The sequence below is a fragment of the Zalophus californianus genome, chromosome 13 (assembly GCF_009762305.2).
Source record: "Zalophus californianus isolate mZalCal1 chromosome 13, mZalCal1.pri.v2, whole genome shotgun sequence".
Taxonomy (NCBI): Eukaryota; Metazoa; Chordata; class Mammalia; order Carnivora; family Otariidae; genus Zalophus; species Zalophus californianus.
In genome coordinates this window covers 69564995-69584361 of record NC_045607.1, presented here as the reverse complement: position 1 = coordinate 69584361, position 19367 = coordinate 69564995, and the positions used below count along the sequence as shown (strand labels likewise).

Below are 19367 nucleotides of genomic sequence, written 5' to 3'. Positions count from 1 at the left end.
GAGGACACAGAAAAATGGTAGAGAGACAATGAACAAAGAAAAAAAAACAGAAGGCAATTTCCCAGTGTTGAAGAAACCGCAGGCCTCAAATTGAAAGGTCTACCAAGTGCCAACAGGATAAATGAAAAATCTATCGATTTGAACTATACACTGGGACAATATTGATGGTAGGGAATAGAAGGCATTTGATCTTGATGCTTAGGAACATCCTCCTTCCAGTGGCCCAGAAGTTCTCTGTGTGACATTAGACATGTGGAAAAGAAAATCCAGTCCTGGCACCTCCTTAACCTTGTAGCATACAGTATTACGTTGGCCGTATTGAAATAAATTGTGTTTATCACTTTTCAATTTTTAGTCACATAAGACGCTTAATTGTACCATATCATAAGTTGAAGTACATAATAACAGTCATGACAGAGTTGCAGTAAAGGTCAAGCTCAAAGAATATGTGAAGTGACTGGGATAGAGGAAAGGTAGGGGGAGCTAATAGGCTCATGATATACAGAAGAGTCTAGCATAATGGCTTAAAAAAGATAGAGTATGATAGATTATCAGTAGAAGAACTAAAAATAATACAGCTCCCAGTTATTGGGAAAAGGCGGGAGGTAGTGTGAATAAAATCCTTCTCTTCAATAGCGAAGAATTGCTGAGTGTCTTAAACTGGGAAAACAGGAAGAGAAAGTATACATATTGATTAGAGTTCTGGAGGAAATCCCTAGAAAACAAAAATTCAAACTGGATTGAATCAGACACCCAAGAGAATGGGTTTGAGGATAAGGAAGGCATGTAGAAGGGTACAATTTCTTTCCATCATGAATTCTTCAGTACTATTTGATTTCTTACCATGTCCGTGTATTGCATTCCTGAATATTTTCTTGAAAATTAAAAGATAGGGCTTCTTTTCTAACATCCAGAAGTTCTGTTTGCAAACACAACAGCCTAGCCATAAATTAGGTGAAGCCATACAAAATAGCTGGTATTCGTCACATCTGGGCCTGCACAAATGGAAACTTCATTTAGTTCGACTTAAACAGTTTTCAGATTTGGGACTTTAATGTGGACATGTCTTAACATGAAGGTCCAGTGTATGATCAAGTCCTTGACATCCTGGCATTTTGGAAATGTCATAATTAATTATGGCCAACATGGCCCTTCTTTCCAACCAACATTTCAAGCCCTGCTCAACTTATAAGGGAAAACTCACGTGGCACATCCTCCAACCCCAAATCCTTCACTCAAAGAATTTCACTCTTTTTCTTCTATACACCCTTAACCCTATGTTTTTTTACATCTGTCACAGCAGTTTTGATATTCTGCCTTTGACAATTGTTATTTGTATATTTGCCTCATCTCTCTGTTAGACTGCCCATCCTTTGGGGGAAAGATTCATGTTCTACCGGGGGAGATTGCTTGGTTTTGAAACCAGTCTGAGCTTGCCTTGCCCACTTTCCAGCTGTGTGGCTTTGGGCAAGTTATTTAACATCTCCAAGACTCAGTTACCACATTCCCTAAAAGGGGACAGTGATGTCTCTCCCCAGGTCCATCAGAATATCTTGAGAAGAGAATGTGTGTACAGTGCTTAACACAATGCCTAGCACACAGCGGATATGTAATTAACATCCACTGACATCCTCTTCTCCTTCTTCATCCTTGGGCCTTCCACAGCACCCAACACAGTGCTCTTCACATAGATGCTTAAATGGTGAAATGAAGGAGGGGGGGGAGAATTGAAAGATGCTACAAGTATTACAAAATCCTTTAAAGAAAATAAACATTAGCATTACCTTCCAAAATGTGAGTTCTGAAATAAGCATATTAAAGAGGAAATATCATCAGACTCTGCTTTGCCTATTAATTGGACAGAAAGCCCTCTAGACATGGAAAACATTTGGGATGCACCCAAAAATCTTGTCTGTCACCCCCCATCTTTCAGATATTGGCCATGTATCATTGGTTATGGGCTCTCCTGGAATTGGGGCAGAGTCTAGAGCCATGGAAAGCAGCCTGAGAAGCTGGCATGGAATTCTGGACCTTATAAAATGACCACTGGCCTTCCACTGTGCCTTAAGCAAAACACTTGCCCCTTTCTCTTGAGTTCAGAGCTTCCCTCATAAAGACTCCAACCTGCTCTTCTGAGGTTGGCCCAATGGCTCCATGAGCCTTTCCTGAGTGGCCCATTTGCCTTGCATTTTGCTTGTCCTTCTCATCACCATCGATCCCATTGTGATCTAGAACATGTGTGCTAGAGTGTGCGCACAGAGAAGATAGTCACTATGTTTACATTAGACACAGGTCAGGGAAGCCCTGAATTCCCACCCAAAACTAAAGATGTCTTGCATGATGAGAGCATTCAGGTAGGCGTACATTGGTAAAGCCCAACTATCTTGAAGAAGTCGATTAGGAAATCATAGTGGCTACCAGTTGAAGTTACTGAAGGAAGGAAAGTTTCCATGGAGAGGGCACAGGAGTGGAGGGTCTCAGATGGTAAGACAGGCACCAGTGTTGAACCCTCAAATGGAGGCTTGTGCATACAGCTTAGGAGGGGGTGTGGGTCATGAAAGGGATGTTTTCCATCCTTAGGAGCAGGAGGAGCTTTAGAGCTCAGGGACACAGGGTCAGAGGGGTAGACAGATAAGACCCTCTGGCCCACCTGCCAGGATTTCGTACAATCACTCCGCATAATTATTCTTGAAAATATAAACATTGCTGGGACTGACTGACAAGTATTGTTCCAGCAGGGAGGGCTGTCAGGGCAAATCAATCCAATTCCACCACATGCTAGTGTGTAAAACAGATATAATTTTGGCTGTTAGGGGCTGTCAAAGCGAAGGATGTGCCGTATGTGTATTTTGAAGTGTGGTGTTCCCTTCAGTCTCACAGCCTGAAAGATAATTTCTGGGGCTTTCCCCCCCCTCCCTGGATGTTTCTACAAGAAGTTTTTGGATTTTAACTTCAAATAACCTGATCACCTTTATCTCCTGTGACTTTGGGTTTCAGTAATCTCCATTCCCTCTCCCCTCCCCCACAGCTGCCCTGATCTCATTCAGCACGGGGTCTTAAAATTTGGTTTAAGATGGAAGGGTCCTTTGCTGCCTCTGGATGTTGTATGGGGCATCCAAGTAGCTACTTGGTGCCTTCCCAGGAATGTAAATTTGCTTGTAAGAATGTCTTGCCTGTCACTGGACCCCATGCCAGGCTTAGCCTGAAAGCTTATGATGGTCTGTTCTTAATGGGCCTCTCTGGAATCCCCGGAAGTCTACTTCCTCCTTCCTTGGCTCCATGCTGTGATGAGTAGCAGCATTGAGGCCTTCAGAAGGTGGCTCACTCAAAATCTCTACTCTCTGTCTCAGAATGTTTCTGGTATCTCTTACTCACTGGACCCTCAATGGCTTCCCCCAGGAATCTCTCCTACCAGTTCCCTCCCTCCCTCCCTTCTTCCCACTGACTTCTTATTTACTCCTGTGCCCCCATCAGACTCATTCATGGCCCTTTCTCCTGCCTTTCTTAGGTGTCCATTTTGATCACATGGCTCCTTGTTCTCTGTGTTGATCGCCTGACATGTTCTAGGCCCAGCAGTGGGTATGGGGAAATCACATCCCCAAGGCATTATTGAGCATTCCCTGAGGCCTTGATTTTTATGCCATTCTGATGAGATGCCATCATATCTTGCGGTGCTTTTGCCGAGGGTAGCTGTTGTGCTGTGTGTTTATTTCTTATGGAGTTCTGCTGTAAGCACTATTCTTAAGAAAGATCACTATTTACTCCATGGGCATGATTGAGGACATTGATCCCCTGTGTAAAATCCGTTTGATATATCCCTTCAAAAACTAAGTGCCATGAAGGATCTCACTTACCATAAGGAATCTGTGTGCTTTTACTTATGGGTAGTCAACATTTTATTAATTCTTGTGTTTCTCTTTTGGTTTCTGCTGCCAGGAAGCTCAGAGCCAAATTATGACTTAATTTTAATAACCATGTGGGACCCCTTGTCTTGGCCTTCTATTCCACTTTCCTGGACTTGAGTTTTTATTTGAGTGTTTTGTTTTTCTTTGCATGGTCACATCAAGTACCTCCAATTTTTGTGAATGAAGCAAAGGTGTTAGCAAAAGATACGATAGATGTAAGTATATGTGTTTTTCTGCTCCTTGAGGTTGTGAGTTGCATGAGGACAGGGATTATTTTGCTCATCCTTTTCACTGGGCCCCAGAAAAATGCCCAGGCTATAGGAGGTGCTTAGTCAAGACTTACTGAACTAAATTGGTAAAAGTCAACCCACATATCCCTAGGTGGAGAAAATCCAGCTAATCCGGCTTTTCTTTTACTTTGTTTTCTATAAGAAGGCCAAGGCAAAGTAGAATATTGTAGAAAGAATTTTAACTCTGCCTGTTATTGGTTGTACAACGTTGGGTGAATTACTTAGCTCATCTGATCCTCTTCTTTTTACTTTAATTTGAGAATGGACATAAGGATACCCTACCGGATTACTATGAAGATTGATAATTCTTGTAAACCTCTCAGCACATTTTCTGGCCCATAATAGCAATCTGCACATGTTAGGCCCCTCCCCCTTTCCTCATTTCAGTGGAAATAGCACTTGGAAAAGGATAAGTGGGTCCTTCTATGACCACCAGTAAGTCAATTAATGCGGTGTCATCTGTAAAATAAATGTGACTATTGACCTCATTTGGAGAGATATGAAAATTAATTGATGGTAATGCACATTGGGATTTTTTGCTAAAAAGTACTTAAGAACAGCTCAGTATTATTACATGTTCTTTTTCATCATTAATATTATTTATGAATATTTGGCCTTGTCTTGTCCTGGTATGTTTTATACCTGTGGTCTTAATTGCATTTATTTCCAATTTAGTACCACCTTGTATTTTAATAAAAATGTAGATGAAATTCAAAACCATAGTTCCAGTCTTTCATGCAACTTTATTTTTACAAGGTGGATGATTTTACCTGTTTCAATATGCTGCCCGTGAAATAGACATTAAGATATTTAGTAAATGACATCTGTTCCTATATAAAATCAAGCTCAAGCTTTTTCGAAGGTATTTAAGTTTTATTTCTTATTTTTTGCACTCATTTTATTTTGTTAGCAGTTTTCTGATGAAATTCTTCATTATGAGATGTTTGGTCCATTTCAGATGATAAATGTGAGCATTTCAAGTGTTTCTGATAGAAGAGATATTAACTAGATGAAATGTCTATTTCCACTTTAATGCCAAGAGGCCCTCACTGCCTTCAGTCTCAAATGGGGGCCTGTGTTATAGAGTCCTGGCTCAGTCACCTTCTAGCTCTGTGGCCCTGGGGAAGATACCTCACTATTCTGAGCCTCACTTGCTGACTACCAAACATGAGGAGGTTTAAGTTCTTTTGTCATTATAGCATCCAGTCCTTTGAGATGGAAATGCTAAGGCTGACCCCACACTCGGATCTGCAGAGAAACAGAGAGATTGCATCTACTGTAGAATATTGTCTTCGAGAGTGTATTACTTTTTACCTTTCTTGTTCAAACTCTAGCATAGTCTTCCTTGTAACTTTAGATCACTTAGTACTTAGCATATATTAGAGATTTCAATTAATGACTCAATTTAAGGGTCATAGGCTGAGCAGGATATGTCCACTGGGCCAAGGGGCTTTCTATGATGCCCCATTACTGAGGAAATTGGAAGGATACATTTCCGATTTCACCCTTAAGTGGGTAGTTTTATTTATTTATTTATTTATTTATTTATTTATTTATTTATTTATTTAATTTATTTATTCCGCTAGTTTTAGATTTAGTAGTAATGAATATGGACGTAGATTAATACTTTATCTATAGCCTGTGTGTATATATAGAACATCTGCTTCTGGGGGATACCGATACCAGAAATTTGATTTAAACCATCTGAAACTGCAAGCATCTCTGTAAACTACTGAAGGTACCTGTGAGAAAATGCATCTGTCAGGGGTTGTAATGTGATACTAACACAAAACTGGAAATCTACTCAGTTCTGGTCCTCATGAAGCAAATGACCAAGGGCACCAAATTTCCACTCTGAAAAATCCCATTAATGGCAAAGGCATCCAGATAGTTTTCAGCCACTCATCCTGATTACTATTGCTGGTCATCAGTTTCTCTCTGATTTCATAGAGTAGATTTATTCGTATAATAATTTAATCCCGTGCTTTGTTTTGACTATCGGGGTACATAGGTCAGTCTGCGGACCATATGACTTTGGTGTATTTCCATCTCGCATTGATACCTCCTCGTCTTCTGGCAAGGTGAATTTTAAAGAGAAACTTTTCTACAAAACTTTTTTTTTTTTTAATCAACTATTGTTTTGAATTTTCCTCCAAGTATAGGAAGACATTTATGGTAGAGTTTGGGTTTTTATTTATTTTTTTATTACTTGTTCATGTTGGGTTTGAGGTGATTTTACTCAAGTCTCAGGAGTTAAGAACAGACAATTGACTGATCTCAGAAAAGAAAGCATGTAAAAATTTTACATGCTTACCTGATAGTTTACTTATCATGGAATCTTTAGACTCACTTCACTCAGAATATTTTGTATCAAATGAATCCAAATGCTCATAAGGCCCTTTAAGACAGTGTTATTCAAAGTGCTAGTCCACAGTGAAATCAAGAGCTTGTGCAGAATGCGAATCAGTGCATTGCTTCCTTCATTAAGACAGTCTTGCTCCCAGAGAAAGTCACCTTAATGCCATCCAGACAGCCAAACCAAACCTCCCAGTGCCTGGCTCTTGGCTACACTATTAAAAAACTCAGATAAATGGCAGCCCAGTGTTTCTGCAGCTTAGGCAAGTTACTGAACATCTCTGTGCCTCAGGCTCTGAGAATGATAGCATGGGTAGGGTGAAGAGGAAGAGTGTAAGCCGGGAGATCGGTGGATAAGAGGAGTAACCAGTGATGAGGGGGCAGAAGTGGTATAGACTGCTGGATCCTTAAAATAGATTCTTTAAGACAGCTGAAGCTCTGGCAGGAGAAAGGGGGTAGTGGTCAGAAATCAGGCACACGGGCCCTCAAGTACCTGGGTTAAGGTTGGGGGATGGTCTTCATTTGAGGCCACAGAGGTCCTCGGGGCATAGCCAAGATTTTATTTGAGTCAAGGAGGTCGAGGGAGGCTTAAGGAGAGGTTGGGGATATAGGGAGCTGATGCGTGAAACAAAGCCAAAGGGCCCCTGAGAGGGTCTTTGAGGGAGATGAAGGGATGGGCATTTATGAGTGGTGTTGGAGTAAGAGGTTGGGTAAGGAGGGATGTTACCCTGAGACGGTCCAAGGACTTCCAGTGGTGACGGAGGGAGACAGGAGATGCGGCAGGTGGTGATGAGCCCCAATGCTCTCTTGGAGGAGATTGGGAAGAAATTCTTAGCTCAGTGATGTGGGAGCTTCAGGTTAGTTGTCCCCAACCCTGACCTTGGAGAATTGTGCTGCTTTATTGCCTACATAGTTGAGAAGATGGTTGTCAGTGAACTGAAATGATATTTGATTAAACAGTATTTATCTGTGGTTGTTAATTACCTTTGGTACCTTTTTTCAACAAATATTTGTATAGCACCAGCTATTTGCAAAGCACCGTGAGGCCCTGTCAGGAACACAAATACAAACACAAATTTTTCTCTCTGCTTCTGAGTGGCTTCTAGTCTTATAAAAGAGAAATTCTGCTTAGAGGGAATCCATTGGTAAAAATCCATTCATATAATCTATTATGTCCCAAACCAGCAAAGCAAATTAATGCAAAATAGCCCATTTCTGAAAGAAAAGATAAACTTACTGCTTTCAAGGTCAGCATAAGAAAACCGGTCCCATCAATTTTAGTTTTAAAGGTGATGGAATTGTGGCTTTATCCATAGCTTTATACACTTCACCTTATTTCCCACCAACTTCTTCTCCTAGTTAGAAAGAAAGAAAAAGAGAGAAAAGTGAAAGTCAAAAGCAAAAGAAAAAAAGTTAAATACTTGCCTTGATTTGGTGAGAATGTAAAGTAAATCAAGTGGCAATTTAATTCTCAATGAACGTGTGACAACCATGGAGTTAAATATTAGATTCAAATATGGCAGCTAATTCTCTGCAAGAATTACATTTGTCTCTTTATATGGGCACTCTACCTAATGAACACATTTCTCTTCTCTTAAATTCAGCCGTTGCTACTAGAGCATGAGAAATTAATATACATTCTTATATTCATTAATATTGTTGCTCATAAAAGACCTTTTGATTTTTTTTTATCACCCTGCGTTCCCAGAGGGCCATGGAAGCCGTCATAGCTCCAAACCACATGAATTATCAGGGGAAAAATCCTATTAAAGTGAAACCGTAATCACCGCTTGCATTTTATATGAAATTGTATCTAAAAAGAAACTGTAGAGCAGATCCATCAACATAGAATGAATAAATAAGTGGTGGTATAGTCCTTTCAGAGAATATTATAAAGTAGTAAGAGCAAAAGAATTACTACTACACACACACTGTAACTCAATGCAACTCAATCTCAAGGACATTGTTGAGTGAAAAATGAAAGACATGGAAGAACACACATTGTATGTTTCCACTTATGTAGCAAAGTCAAACAATATCTCTTTAGGGATATATCATTAGTAGCAAACCTGTAGAGGAAATGATTAACACAAAATTCAGGCTAGTAATTACCCCCAGAAGAGAGGGGGGAAGTGGATACCATTAAGGAAGAATAAGGTGTCATAGTGGTGTTTTCACCGTACTAATGATGGTCTGTTCTTGAATGGGATGGGAGGTTTACGTAATTTAAACTACAGAAATATGCTTTGTATTTCCTTTTGTTTTCACAATGCAGTTAACATTCAAGAAAAAAAACTTTTAAAGAAAGATCATCAAATTAAACCACAGTAATAAATCTTCCACAGGCTCAGCACCTGAGGCATTGCACATGATTATAGGAGATAGATGGGGTTGCTCTTAGCCTCGGGGAGTTTACAGATGTGCAATGATTGGGAGATAAGCCAGAATTCAACTAAGCATAAATCATGACATACTATGAATTCAGAGAAGGAGGACTTTAGTGGCCAAAGTTGTCTTGGAAACCCTCTCAGGAAGTAAGAATTTGAACTGGCCTTTGAAGGGTGGAAGAGTATATTTACTTTTTATTGTTTATATGTTTCTATTTCTCTTGCCATGTGTAACACGATTTGCTATGGAAAAGAAACTTTGTGCATGTACTCTGGATTCAGATAGACCTGAATTCAAATTTCAACTCCTCCGTTCCCACGCTGAGAATCACTGAAATTTCTGCAGACTCAGTTTCCCCACTTACAAAATATGGAGAGGGATGCTTCCCAGGGCTGTGGGAGTAAAATGAGAGAATACCGTTAGCTACACATTCCAAGTTCCAGAGGGCTTCTCAATCTCTTTTTAATACTGCCATTCAGGGATGAGGCATCCAGAAAAGAATGGCAGGCAATGAGCTTGTGGAACCCTGTGCTGAGGGCGGCAGCATTTGACGGTCAGGGTGAAGAAGCACAGGCTCCCACTGCAGCTCTGTCCTCCACAGAGTCCCCATTTGGGCTTCCCACTGGCTCTGTCCTTCTGAGCAATGCTTCATTCTGCTCCCCCCCTTGCAGCCGATGGGCTTCCAGAGAGCCTTGGCTGCCTCCTGCCTTGTTCCTCAGGAAGAAGTACAGATGAGTTGATGTGGACCAGCTTCACTCTAGACTAGATGGGGAAGTATTCTCTCTGCCATGCAGCTATTCTTGTCTCTTGTTGGCTTTGGAGAGCCAAAACTAGGGTATGATCTTAGAGAGGGTTGGGGAAGCCAGCTGTAGCATGGTCTAGACATTTCTGGAATGAGAAGTGAGTCTCAACCATGGTCTAGCCCGGCTCACCAGGAGGACAAAGCTTTAACTAGCCATGACCGGTTCTTGCCTTTTCCCTTTATTTCCTCCAAGCCTCCCTCCTCTAGAAGTCTGAGGCATCTTAACAAAGAAATAGGGATTCCTGGCTCTCTCCCTGCCTTTCCCCGAGAGACACACAATGAACAAGTAGATGCAAAGCGTCTGGCTTGTGAGAGGCCTGCCGTTAATGTCCCATCCTTTCTCATTTCTCCCCTCTCCTAATTTGGAAAGTTTATTAATGACATTCTGTAGCCAATGGGGAGGTCACTCTTTCAGTTCTAGTGAAAATAATAATTAAGCTCTGGAGAGCACGCTGGTGCAACCTCCTTCCAGCCATTTGGGGTGGACAGTGAGGACGGATACTGAGCCTCTCCTTTGCTTTGCTGGTGCAGAGGGGAGAAGCTCAGGAGGCGGGCCCCTGACTCCCACCCTCTGCCTTCACCTCCGCGTGCCTCGATTCCAATTTCCATTCTGTCTTTGTTTTACAGTTGTTCAGCACATCAAGAGACATAACATTGTTCTGAAAAGGGAGCTAGGCGAAGGAGCCTTTGGAAAAGTTTTCCTAGCTGAATGCTATAACCTCTGTCCTGAGCAGGACAAGATCTTGGTGGCAGTGAAGGTAAGAGAACACTCCAGAATGTCTCATTATCCGTGGTCACACTCACATGTGGAAGTACGTTATTTCATGTTATATTCAGCCAGTTCAGGAGCAAATTATGTCTGCTCTGGTGGATGTGTTCAAGTTTCCTGGAACAAAGGGGACGGTGGGAAGGGTGTTTTGGGCATATCTAACTGTCGGAGCTTCTTCTCAGGGGCGACCTACCAGTCCATAGGCTGTAAATAGCTCTGGGCTACTCTTCCAAGTCAATGCTAACTAAACACTGGCTGGAGGTCAGTAGGGTCAAACAGAATTCCTGCAGCCAAGTCTTGGAGACTCAATCTGTGTCCTTGGACAGCTCGGTGCTTGTGCCAAGCTCAGGTGCAGCTTGTCTTCAGCGGAGGCTCTGGGAGGGAGACTGGAGTTCGCTTTCCCTCTCAGCTCTCTGTTCTGCTGACATCTTCTGTTACACCTGTCCCTGTCCCTCCCAAATGTTCCCAGAGCCCCAGGATTGAATACAGTACGGGCATGATTCCATTCTGGGGTGGATGGCATCTCTTGTAGATTCCACCACCCTAGGAGACACAAGGTTTTACTGAAATAAAGGAAGCTGAAAGTCCCTACTTCCCACCACTTCCCCTCAAAACTCAAAAAGGAGACTTGGTCTTGAGTAAGATAAATGTTACTGGAGGGGATGAAATTTCCACTCAGCTCTCTAAAACATAAGAATTAGCAAAAATAGCACAAAAGACTTCAGCTGATCTTTTACATATGCATTGTCAAAACTAAAAAAAAAAAAAAAGAAAACCCAACTCACCAAGGTATTGAATAATATATGTAAAAGACTTAAAAGAGGCATATATTTATAAAATGAATTAAGTGGCAAAGGAATATGGGCTTGGCTAGTATAATAAAATGTAGCTTCTTGGCTTCACGGAGGATGATTGGGTTTTGTTTGTTTCTGCCAAACACAGGATGTTTATAGAGTGGTGTTTGTTTACTAGTTACAACCAGGACAACCTTTCATGTTTAAAAATCTAATGTCTATTCCATTAGTGCTGTACTTAGCATCAAAATACTTTAGTATATACATAATAGGTAATTGAGGAGAGAGAAAATTCTTCTGGAACTTACCCATCCTGCGGATTAAACACAGTTTCTGTTAAAATTCATCTAAATGAAGAAACGGTGCATTTGCTTTCCTGATATCATCTAGAGTAACCAAAACTGAGTGGCACGGAGGCTCTCAGACTCTCACCAAAGGTTTCTAAAAGCTGCACTTTGGAGCAAATAAAGGACGGAACTTTCTAGGGAGGGTAAATGTAATATCAATAAACATCATCTCACTAAGCTAGGCAAATGGAGGGGGAGAGGGAGCCAGAGGAGAGGAGACAGGAAGGAGAAGCTGGAAAGATGGGAGGTCAAGCGGGGTAAAAGGTGTAAAATAAGAATCCTTCCGTGACTCGGGGTGGGGGTGCGGGGGGCGGTTCCTGGTTGTGACTGCTTCCTCTTTTCTTTCATTTACCCAAAAAGTTTGTTATTTTTTAAAGCACAAAATGTTCAGAACATTTGGCAGTGTTCTATCTGCAGCCTTCGCTTCCCTCTGCAGCTTTTCCCCGCACTTTGGATAAATGGGACCGAAAGGTGCCTCTATTTTTGTAGATTCATAGACTGATAAAATCTGAGAGCTGGAAGAAGCTTAGGGAAGATCTGATCCTAATCTAGCCACGAATTATACACAAGGACACTGAAGACCACGGATTCATGTTCTGGGTTCATGTTTCCTCCCACTGATATTTGGAGGCCACCCAGGGAGCTAAGTCAGGCCTTCAGACTCTGAATTCAGATTCTTGGGGGTCACAAGGTGAGCATCTTTGGATGTGAGAAAATTCTGGGAGATTAGGAAATCCTAGATGACAGTGTAGGAGTAGCTGAGGGACCTCAGCCAGATATGGAGAGGGAATCACCAAATTTCCTAGTGGGGAGAGCCTTTCATTTTAGTGTCGTTCCGTATTCTCTGCCTGCTTCACTGTACTTCTCTGAATGCCCTTGAAAACAGGGTGTTCCCTGGCTAAATCCAGGCACCCTCAACTCCTCCATTCATTTCCTTCCCAACACATGCTAAGACAGGGCTTCAGGGCCTGGCCTGGTCATGATGAAGGATCAGCCAGCGTCAGTGGGGTGTGGACGATTGCCCTGCCCACAGCCTGCTTCCATTTAGGCACATTTCCCACTGCTATTATCAGTGAGGGTTCTCCCTGGTTTGAATCCAGTCCCAGTCCTCATCCTACCTCTGACCTAGACACAGGACCTCGTCCTCATAAACCTCCTGCCAAAGAAGTTGGCGAATTCATGACCTATGGTGAGTGCTTGTGAATCAACACTGCTAAAAACAAACCAACAAAAAACCACCAAACCAACACAAACTTGATTTTTCCCCTGTATCAACTCCTGACTCCCTCTCTGCTAGTTCCTTCTTGTTGAAATTCAAATGAAACTGTTATTTCAAGTCAAGAGGACGAAACGCCTGCCGCTCAAAAATTCATTCCAACTTCAAGGTCGCACACCTAAGACGTCTCATCTCCACGACCTTGCATGCGAAGTCTTGTTGCAATCAGAGGCTATGTTTGCCTGAATGACTTCTAGCTTCAGAGAGGATGCCCATTTTCACTTTCTGGGATCCAGCGGCTGCAGCCACCCAAGGCACGAGTCAGACCTTCCCCAGCTCCAGGATGAATGGATCGGAATAACACACGGACCCCTTACAGAGCTGCTCTCACCAGCCTGACCTGCTCAATTTTCAGGCTGTGGGCTCAGCAACTGGAAGTGTATTCAAACACTATCCCCTGAGCCTGGGAGGAAAATGTCTATGGTTCAGTCCTAACCACAGCAAAGCGATTTTTTAAGGAATGAGACAAACGGAATGCAGCTTCCGGGGCCCCACCCAGCCTGTCACCTCTGAGGAGTTGCCGCCAGAGATGCTCCTCTTCCATTGGAGGCACCCAGGGATGTTTGACAGGCTTTCTGCCCGTTGCCTAGCAACCCCTGCAGCATTGATTATGCATCTAAGAAATAGCAGCTATTGTCCTCTTTCCTTCTCTAGAAGGAGCTGACTGGTTTGAAATCCAAGGCTTTGCATTTAGACTGACAGATGTCAGTTTTCTGTAAATTCTGGCATCGCCTGCCCCAAATGATTTAAAGAACTTGAGGGATCTGCAGGAGCCGGTCTAAGACGGAAGTGATCCTAAGACACTCGAGAACCCACGAGGGCTGAGCACACCTCTCCCGTTAGAGGATCTGCTTGTTTGGAGCCAACCAGATTGACCTTTTCTTGATATTTTTTGGATGACCTTTGCTTTTTAGTGAAATGGACGCAACAACTGTTTTTTTCCCTTTACACTGAATTACAATTGAAGAACCCATAAAGAGGACGAGGAGCAGAGGAACCCATCTTTGAACAGAATGAGTTACTTTACCTTTAAGTAACTCAATTGCCAAGGAAACGCTTCATGGTAGTTTCCCTGCATTAGCTGTGGGTTAGCTATTTTTGGCTCTATCCAACCTGCATTTCAATGGCTATGATGCCTACAACATTTTCTTGTACTATGAATGCACGCTGATTTTTGTTTTTTAAATAAAGTGCGCTTCGTAGGATTCATGGCCTCTCTTCCCCCTCTCCACTAACTCAGGTGTATTTCTAGAAATGCTGCATACAAGACAGACTTTAGAAACCATATAGAACCCAAGTCTCATGTTTTATAGATGAGAAATCCGAGACCCAGGGAAGTCGAGTGACTTCCTCGAGGTGTAAGTTAAAGCAAGTGAGAGGCACTGCACAGGAACATTTGAGACTAGGAATGGTGAGATCTGACTTCAGCAGGCACTTCCTTCCGGATTTTTGCATTTCATGATTCTGAATATCTTCTTGTTAACAGAGGGAATAATGATGATTTTCTTCACCAGGGGTTTTGGAAGAGTTGACTGATAAGCTCTCTGGCACATTACTGTTCTGCAGCCCCTAAGTAGCATCCAACATGTTTTGCCATTCCTATGTCTGGAGAGCCCTACCTCAGCCCCTCAGTCCACACAGCTGCCATTAATCCCTCCGCTCTCCATTCAAGTTGCTCATCTTTGGGGAGACCTCCCCTTGCCTGATCTGCCAGCTGGGTCAGACCTCGCTATTATATCTATTAAGGCATTTGTACTTGTCCTTTATAGCCTTTGTCAAGGTTGTTAATTCTATATGTATCTGTGGGCTTATGTCATCAATGGCATGACTGTGTGTCTCCTCTGTTAGAGTGGCATATCCTTGAGGGTGGAATCCATGCTTTTTAGCACATTGTCTAATATCTAGTAGCATGGAATAAATGCTTGTTGAATGAATGAAGGGACGGATGGATAGATAAACTATAGAAAAAAGTAGCCTTTGAAATAGTGAAGAGTCGCAGTTGGCATTTCTAGGTAAGGAAATGATCTGATGAGCTACTGATAGTCATAGAATTTTATAGCTGAGAGGAACTGTAAAGATGATATATATATATAGAATAATGTTATCTAATGAGAAATCATTTTAGAAATAATTAAACTACCATGCAGATATATAGAGCTATTAACTGATGTTCTTTAGCTTAACTCCCGCATTTTGCCAGTGAGGAAATGGGAACCCAGAGAAGACAAATGACCCATCCAAGATCACGTAGCTTGAACAAGGGCACTTAATGTCAGATCTAGGACTAAAACTCAGGCCTCCCCATAAGTCTGATGCTCATGATGCACCACACTTTTTACTTATTGAATTTTGCACATGCTCTAGTAGACCCAAGTGAAGAAATTCAACACAATGCCACTTACCAACTAATGCAAAGGTATATGTTAGTTGGGCTCATTTGTGTGTAAGGATGAGAGACACTTTTGTGTTTTTCTGAGTAGAAATGCAATTCCAAGAAATAGGTGGAAATAAAGAAACCTTGAATGAATATAAGCAAAACATCATAATCAGCTTTGATAAGAAGAATTATAGAATACTTATGAGAAACCTAACTCAATCTGGTTTAAGCAGAAAAGGAAATTTATTTGCTGAAGCTACTGGAAAACCTTGCTATTGCTGTTCTAGTTTCAGGTACTACTGGTCGAGGAAATCAATTCTCCCTGTATGTACCTCTTGGCTCTGCTTTCCTCTGTATCAACTGTATTCCCAGACAGGTTCTCCCCTTTCCACTGTGGTAAAGACTTGGCAGCAATGGCTCTGGGCTTAGATCCTGCCATCCTAGCAACCCAAAAGAGAGCTCCTGTTTCCCAACAATTACACTGAAGTCCAAGGGCCAACTCCTACTGGCTTTTCTTGAGTTGGGTCACCAGGTCCTCTGACTCTCTGGATAATCTGAATATCCAGACTTGAGTCACATACATATCCCTGGAAATGGAAGATGGGGTCAGCTCTACACAACACACAGAGACTGAATGTGGGGAACCATGGTTTCCCGAAAGAATATTAGAGATTCTATCCCTGAAAGAAGCAGTGAAGAGCTGAGAAGAAAAAAATAGAAGATGACCAACTCAAATAGGAACTGCAGGGCAGAAAGGCCTCACTGTGACTAGAACACCTGGGGTCTACAAGCTTGCTCTGGATCTGAGGTAGCCCTTAGGACTGTGCCTTCTTCATCCTCTCAGCAGGAGATATCAGGGATTGCCCTCTAGGTTTCCCTGCTGATGGAGTCCAGGTATCTCTTGCCTTTCTGCTGCTTCCTAACACTTGACTCCTGCTTCCAGGCCAGTTGCTGCTCATGCAGTCTCTGTTCCTCCATTCAGACTGCTCAAGAAGGAAAAGACTGTGTGTTCAGTGATTCCACTCTTGTCTTCACCAGGTCACCTACCTGTGGCCCAACCATCCAAGGTCGTCACATGGGACAGATGAGGCCCTTTGTGGGGGAAGAAGCGACTAGAGCCAGTTGTCTCAGAACATGGATAGGGCAGAATAAGGGTTCAAAAAGGAAAGCTCATTCTCTCCCGTTCTAGAACAGTGAAACAATCCATAGACGAGAAAGGGCATTGAGAGTTCATCATTTAAAGTGCTCTACCCAGGCACAAATTTCTCTAAGACAGGTGGCTCTTTTCTTTCTTTCTTTCATTTTGGAGTTTTTTGTTTTTTTATTTTTTTATGGTAGTCACCCTATCAGTCCTCACATCTTGATTAATCGTGAAGTTTACCTCCCGTTCCTCCCTCTTCCTGTGCTCCCTCCACACTTCTCCATGGATACTGGCACGTGAAATCCTTGTTCCAACAAAATGGAAATGGAAGATGACAAGATGAGTATATTAAAGAGAACATTCATTAGCTCTGCCCCAAAAAAGGAGTTTGTATACCTTACCAGCAGACAATGTTACAGAAAGTGCTATCCACTCCCATCTTTATGTAGTCTCTAGGAATAGAAATTATAGAACTTTTAATAGTGGCTTATTAAAAGCCTTCATTGTCTTTATGATCCAGACATTGTTTAGTATATTTCTATTGTACTTTAGTGTAAGCCCATTTTTGTCCCTGGTGGCGTGCATGCGTGTGTGTGTGTGTGTGTGTGTGTGTACGCACACTCACATACACTATGGGATGGAGAGCGACATCTTCCTGGTGAGAACCCCCTCTGGTACTTGAGTCAGGTAGGCTCCAGTTACTACGTTGCTCCATTAATGTCCCCTTTCCAGGAACTTCAACTTTTAACCTTTGATGGGAGATCTGTTTTTTGTCCTGTTAAGTTATCTTGTTAACCCTATTTTCTGGCTCAACTCCAATTTATTCCCATCTTCTCAGAATGCTAAACCCAAAACAGTGCATTTCACTGGAATGAGGACTCCTCTGGTACTGAACACTGCTGGAGGCTTCACTTCACACTTCTATATCTCTGGAACCTGGGCCTTGCAGTAGCTGTGCTACTTTTTAATTGACTTTAGCATGACAACCCATCTCCTGATTGAGTTCCGATCTACCATGATCCATCAGCAACTTTAGTGAAATCGGCTCTGATTTTTAATTGTATTTAAAGCCAGTAAACATATTGCAGCTGCCCTTACTGTAGGACTTCTGACTCATTCCTTTGAGTCAATATCACTCATATATGACTGTTGCTATGAATTAGTTTCATGTCTTCCAAAGACTTAGCATTGGTAATATGCAGCTTGATGTAATATGCACACATAAGCTGTCAATTTCACCACCCAAATTAGTGCAAGCATTTTAAAGCATGTGAATTAGGACTTGGCCTTGTGTTTCCCATTGGGTGGTCGACTCGTTAGATTCTGAACTGTAAGAGTTAGCGTGGCTGTGAAAATAAAGATAGCAGCAATCAACACCCTGGCTATGAATCTTGTATTTGAAGCTGTCACTTGGTACATAATTAAAGTCCTCGCAAAGGCCAGTTACATATGATCGAGTTGATATACACAGAGTGTTGGTTTCTAGTATGCAGTGAGCACTGAGTGTGATCAATTTCATTTTCATATCATCACTTCATTAGTTTTTACATTTGTCAGGATGTAGGGGAGCCACCTAATGTGCCCTCCTTAGTTTTTAAGATCTTCTATCAAACTCTTCCTATCTCTGAATTTATTACAACATAGTCTTCCAAAGTTCACTTTTATAAGAATTTGGTAAAAGCTTCCTCTACCATTCTTTAGAAGAGACCCTATAAGTTAGAAGAATCTCAGCACTGGGATGACAGCTTACTCTAAATACCTGGCTAATCATTGCCCATGAAAACCTTACAAGAAGGGTATCTGCCTTAATTCTATTTCAGTTTAGTATTGTTTTCCAGCAGTCCGAAAAGACATGTTGATCCATTGATAGCATATTGATATGGCTTTTATAGAACAGTAGTGTCCAACAGAAGTATAATATGAGCCACAAATGCAAGCCACATTAGTATTTTTAAATTTCCTAGTATGTACATTAAAAAAGTAAAAAGAAACAGATGAAGCTAACTGTATTCATATATTTTATTTAACTCGACATATCTAAAATATCATTTTAACATATTGTTGATATAAAAATATTAATGAGATATTTTATTCACTGCAAGTTTTCAAAATCTGGTGTGTATTTTATACCTACAGCACATCTCAATTTGGATTAGCCATATTTCAAATGACCACCAGCCACTTGTGGCTATTGGCGACCATACAGTGCAGGTCTGAGAGATATCGGAAAAGTCAACAGTCTCCATTAGTGACAGATCTTGACCCAGTGAACCTGACCCAGAAGAACTTAGGCACATTGACATTCTCGTGCATCTTAGTTGTTTCCTATGGGGGTTTACTCACTGCCCCCCCATGGCGGTGGGCATTGGGCACGATGAGGTCTCACCATAATGATCTCTTCTTTTCTTATCCTTCACCTTAACTTTGTTTCTACAATGTCAAAAATTATAGGAGAAGAATATAAGACCTGTTTAAAAAAAGGACACAATCTCTGTTTTACCTTGTGTCTCCTAAACCACCTGTACTTTGAAATGCATGATCATTTGTCGTATCCTACAGCATCCATTCACATGGATGATTTCAAATAAGCTCTCTTGCCTCTCCTACCAGCTTCCTGTCAGTTAGCCTTAATATTTTGGGGAAGCATTTGAGAGGAATGTTAATTTTCCTTTCTTTTTTTTCCTGACTTCTATTTTGCCTTCACTAGTTTCTCAGTTCTGTGCTGAAGTTTATTGCATGCTGCTCAATTCTCCCAACTCTGAATCATTGTGTGCTCAAGGCAGTAACTCGCTGTAGCTCTGGATGAGACCTCTCCCTTGAGAATGACTTCAGAAAAGGATGGTAGCTTTGAAGTGTCAGGAAATTCACCAGGAATAAGAAGAAACAAAACTACAAAGCAGACACCAGGAGTAAGAAAATAGCA

At 41.8% G+C, this 19367-nt stretch overlaps 1 protein-coding gene across 4 annotated transcripts in view; it reads left to right on the top strand.

Annotated features, from left to right (window-relative positions):
* NTRK2 (neurotrophic receptor tyrosine kinase 2) overlaps positions 1–19367 on the top strand; it is a 331355-nt gene that overhangs the window by 237035 nt on the left and 74953 nt on the right. For all 4 annotated transcript variants that reach the window (XR_003523612.2, XM_027614950.2, XM_027614951.2 and 1 more), the window contains exon 16: positions 10368–10498. Coding sequence is in view for 3 of the 4 variants with exons in the window: in XM_027614950.2 (XP_027470751.1) it covers positions 10368–10498 (131 nt within the window). In the remaining variant the exon portion in view is untranslated. The remainder of the gene's footprint in view (positions 1–10367; positions 10499–19367) is intronic.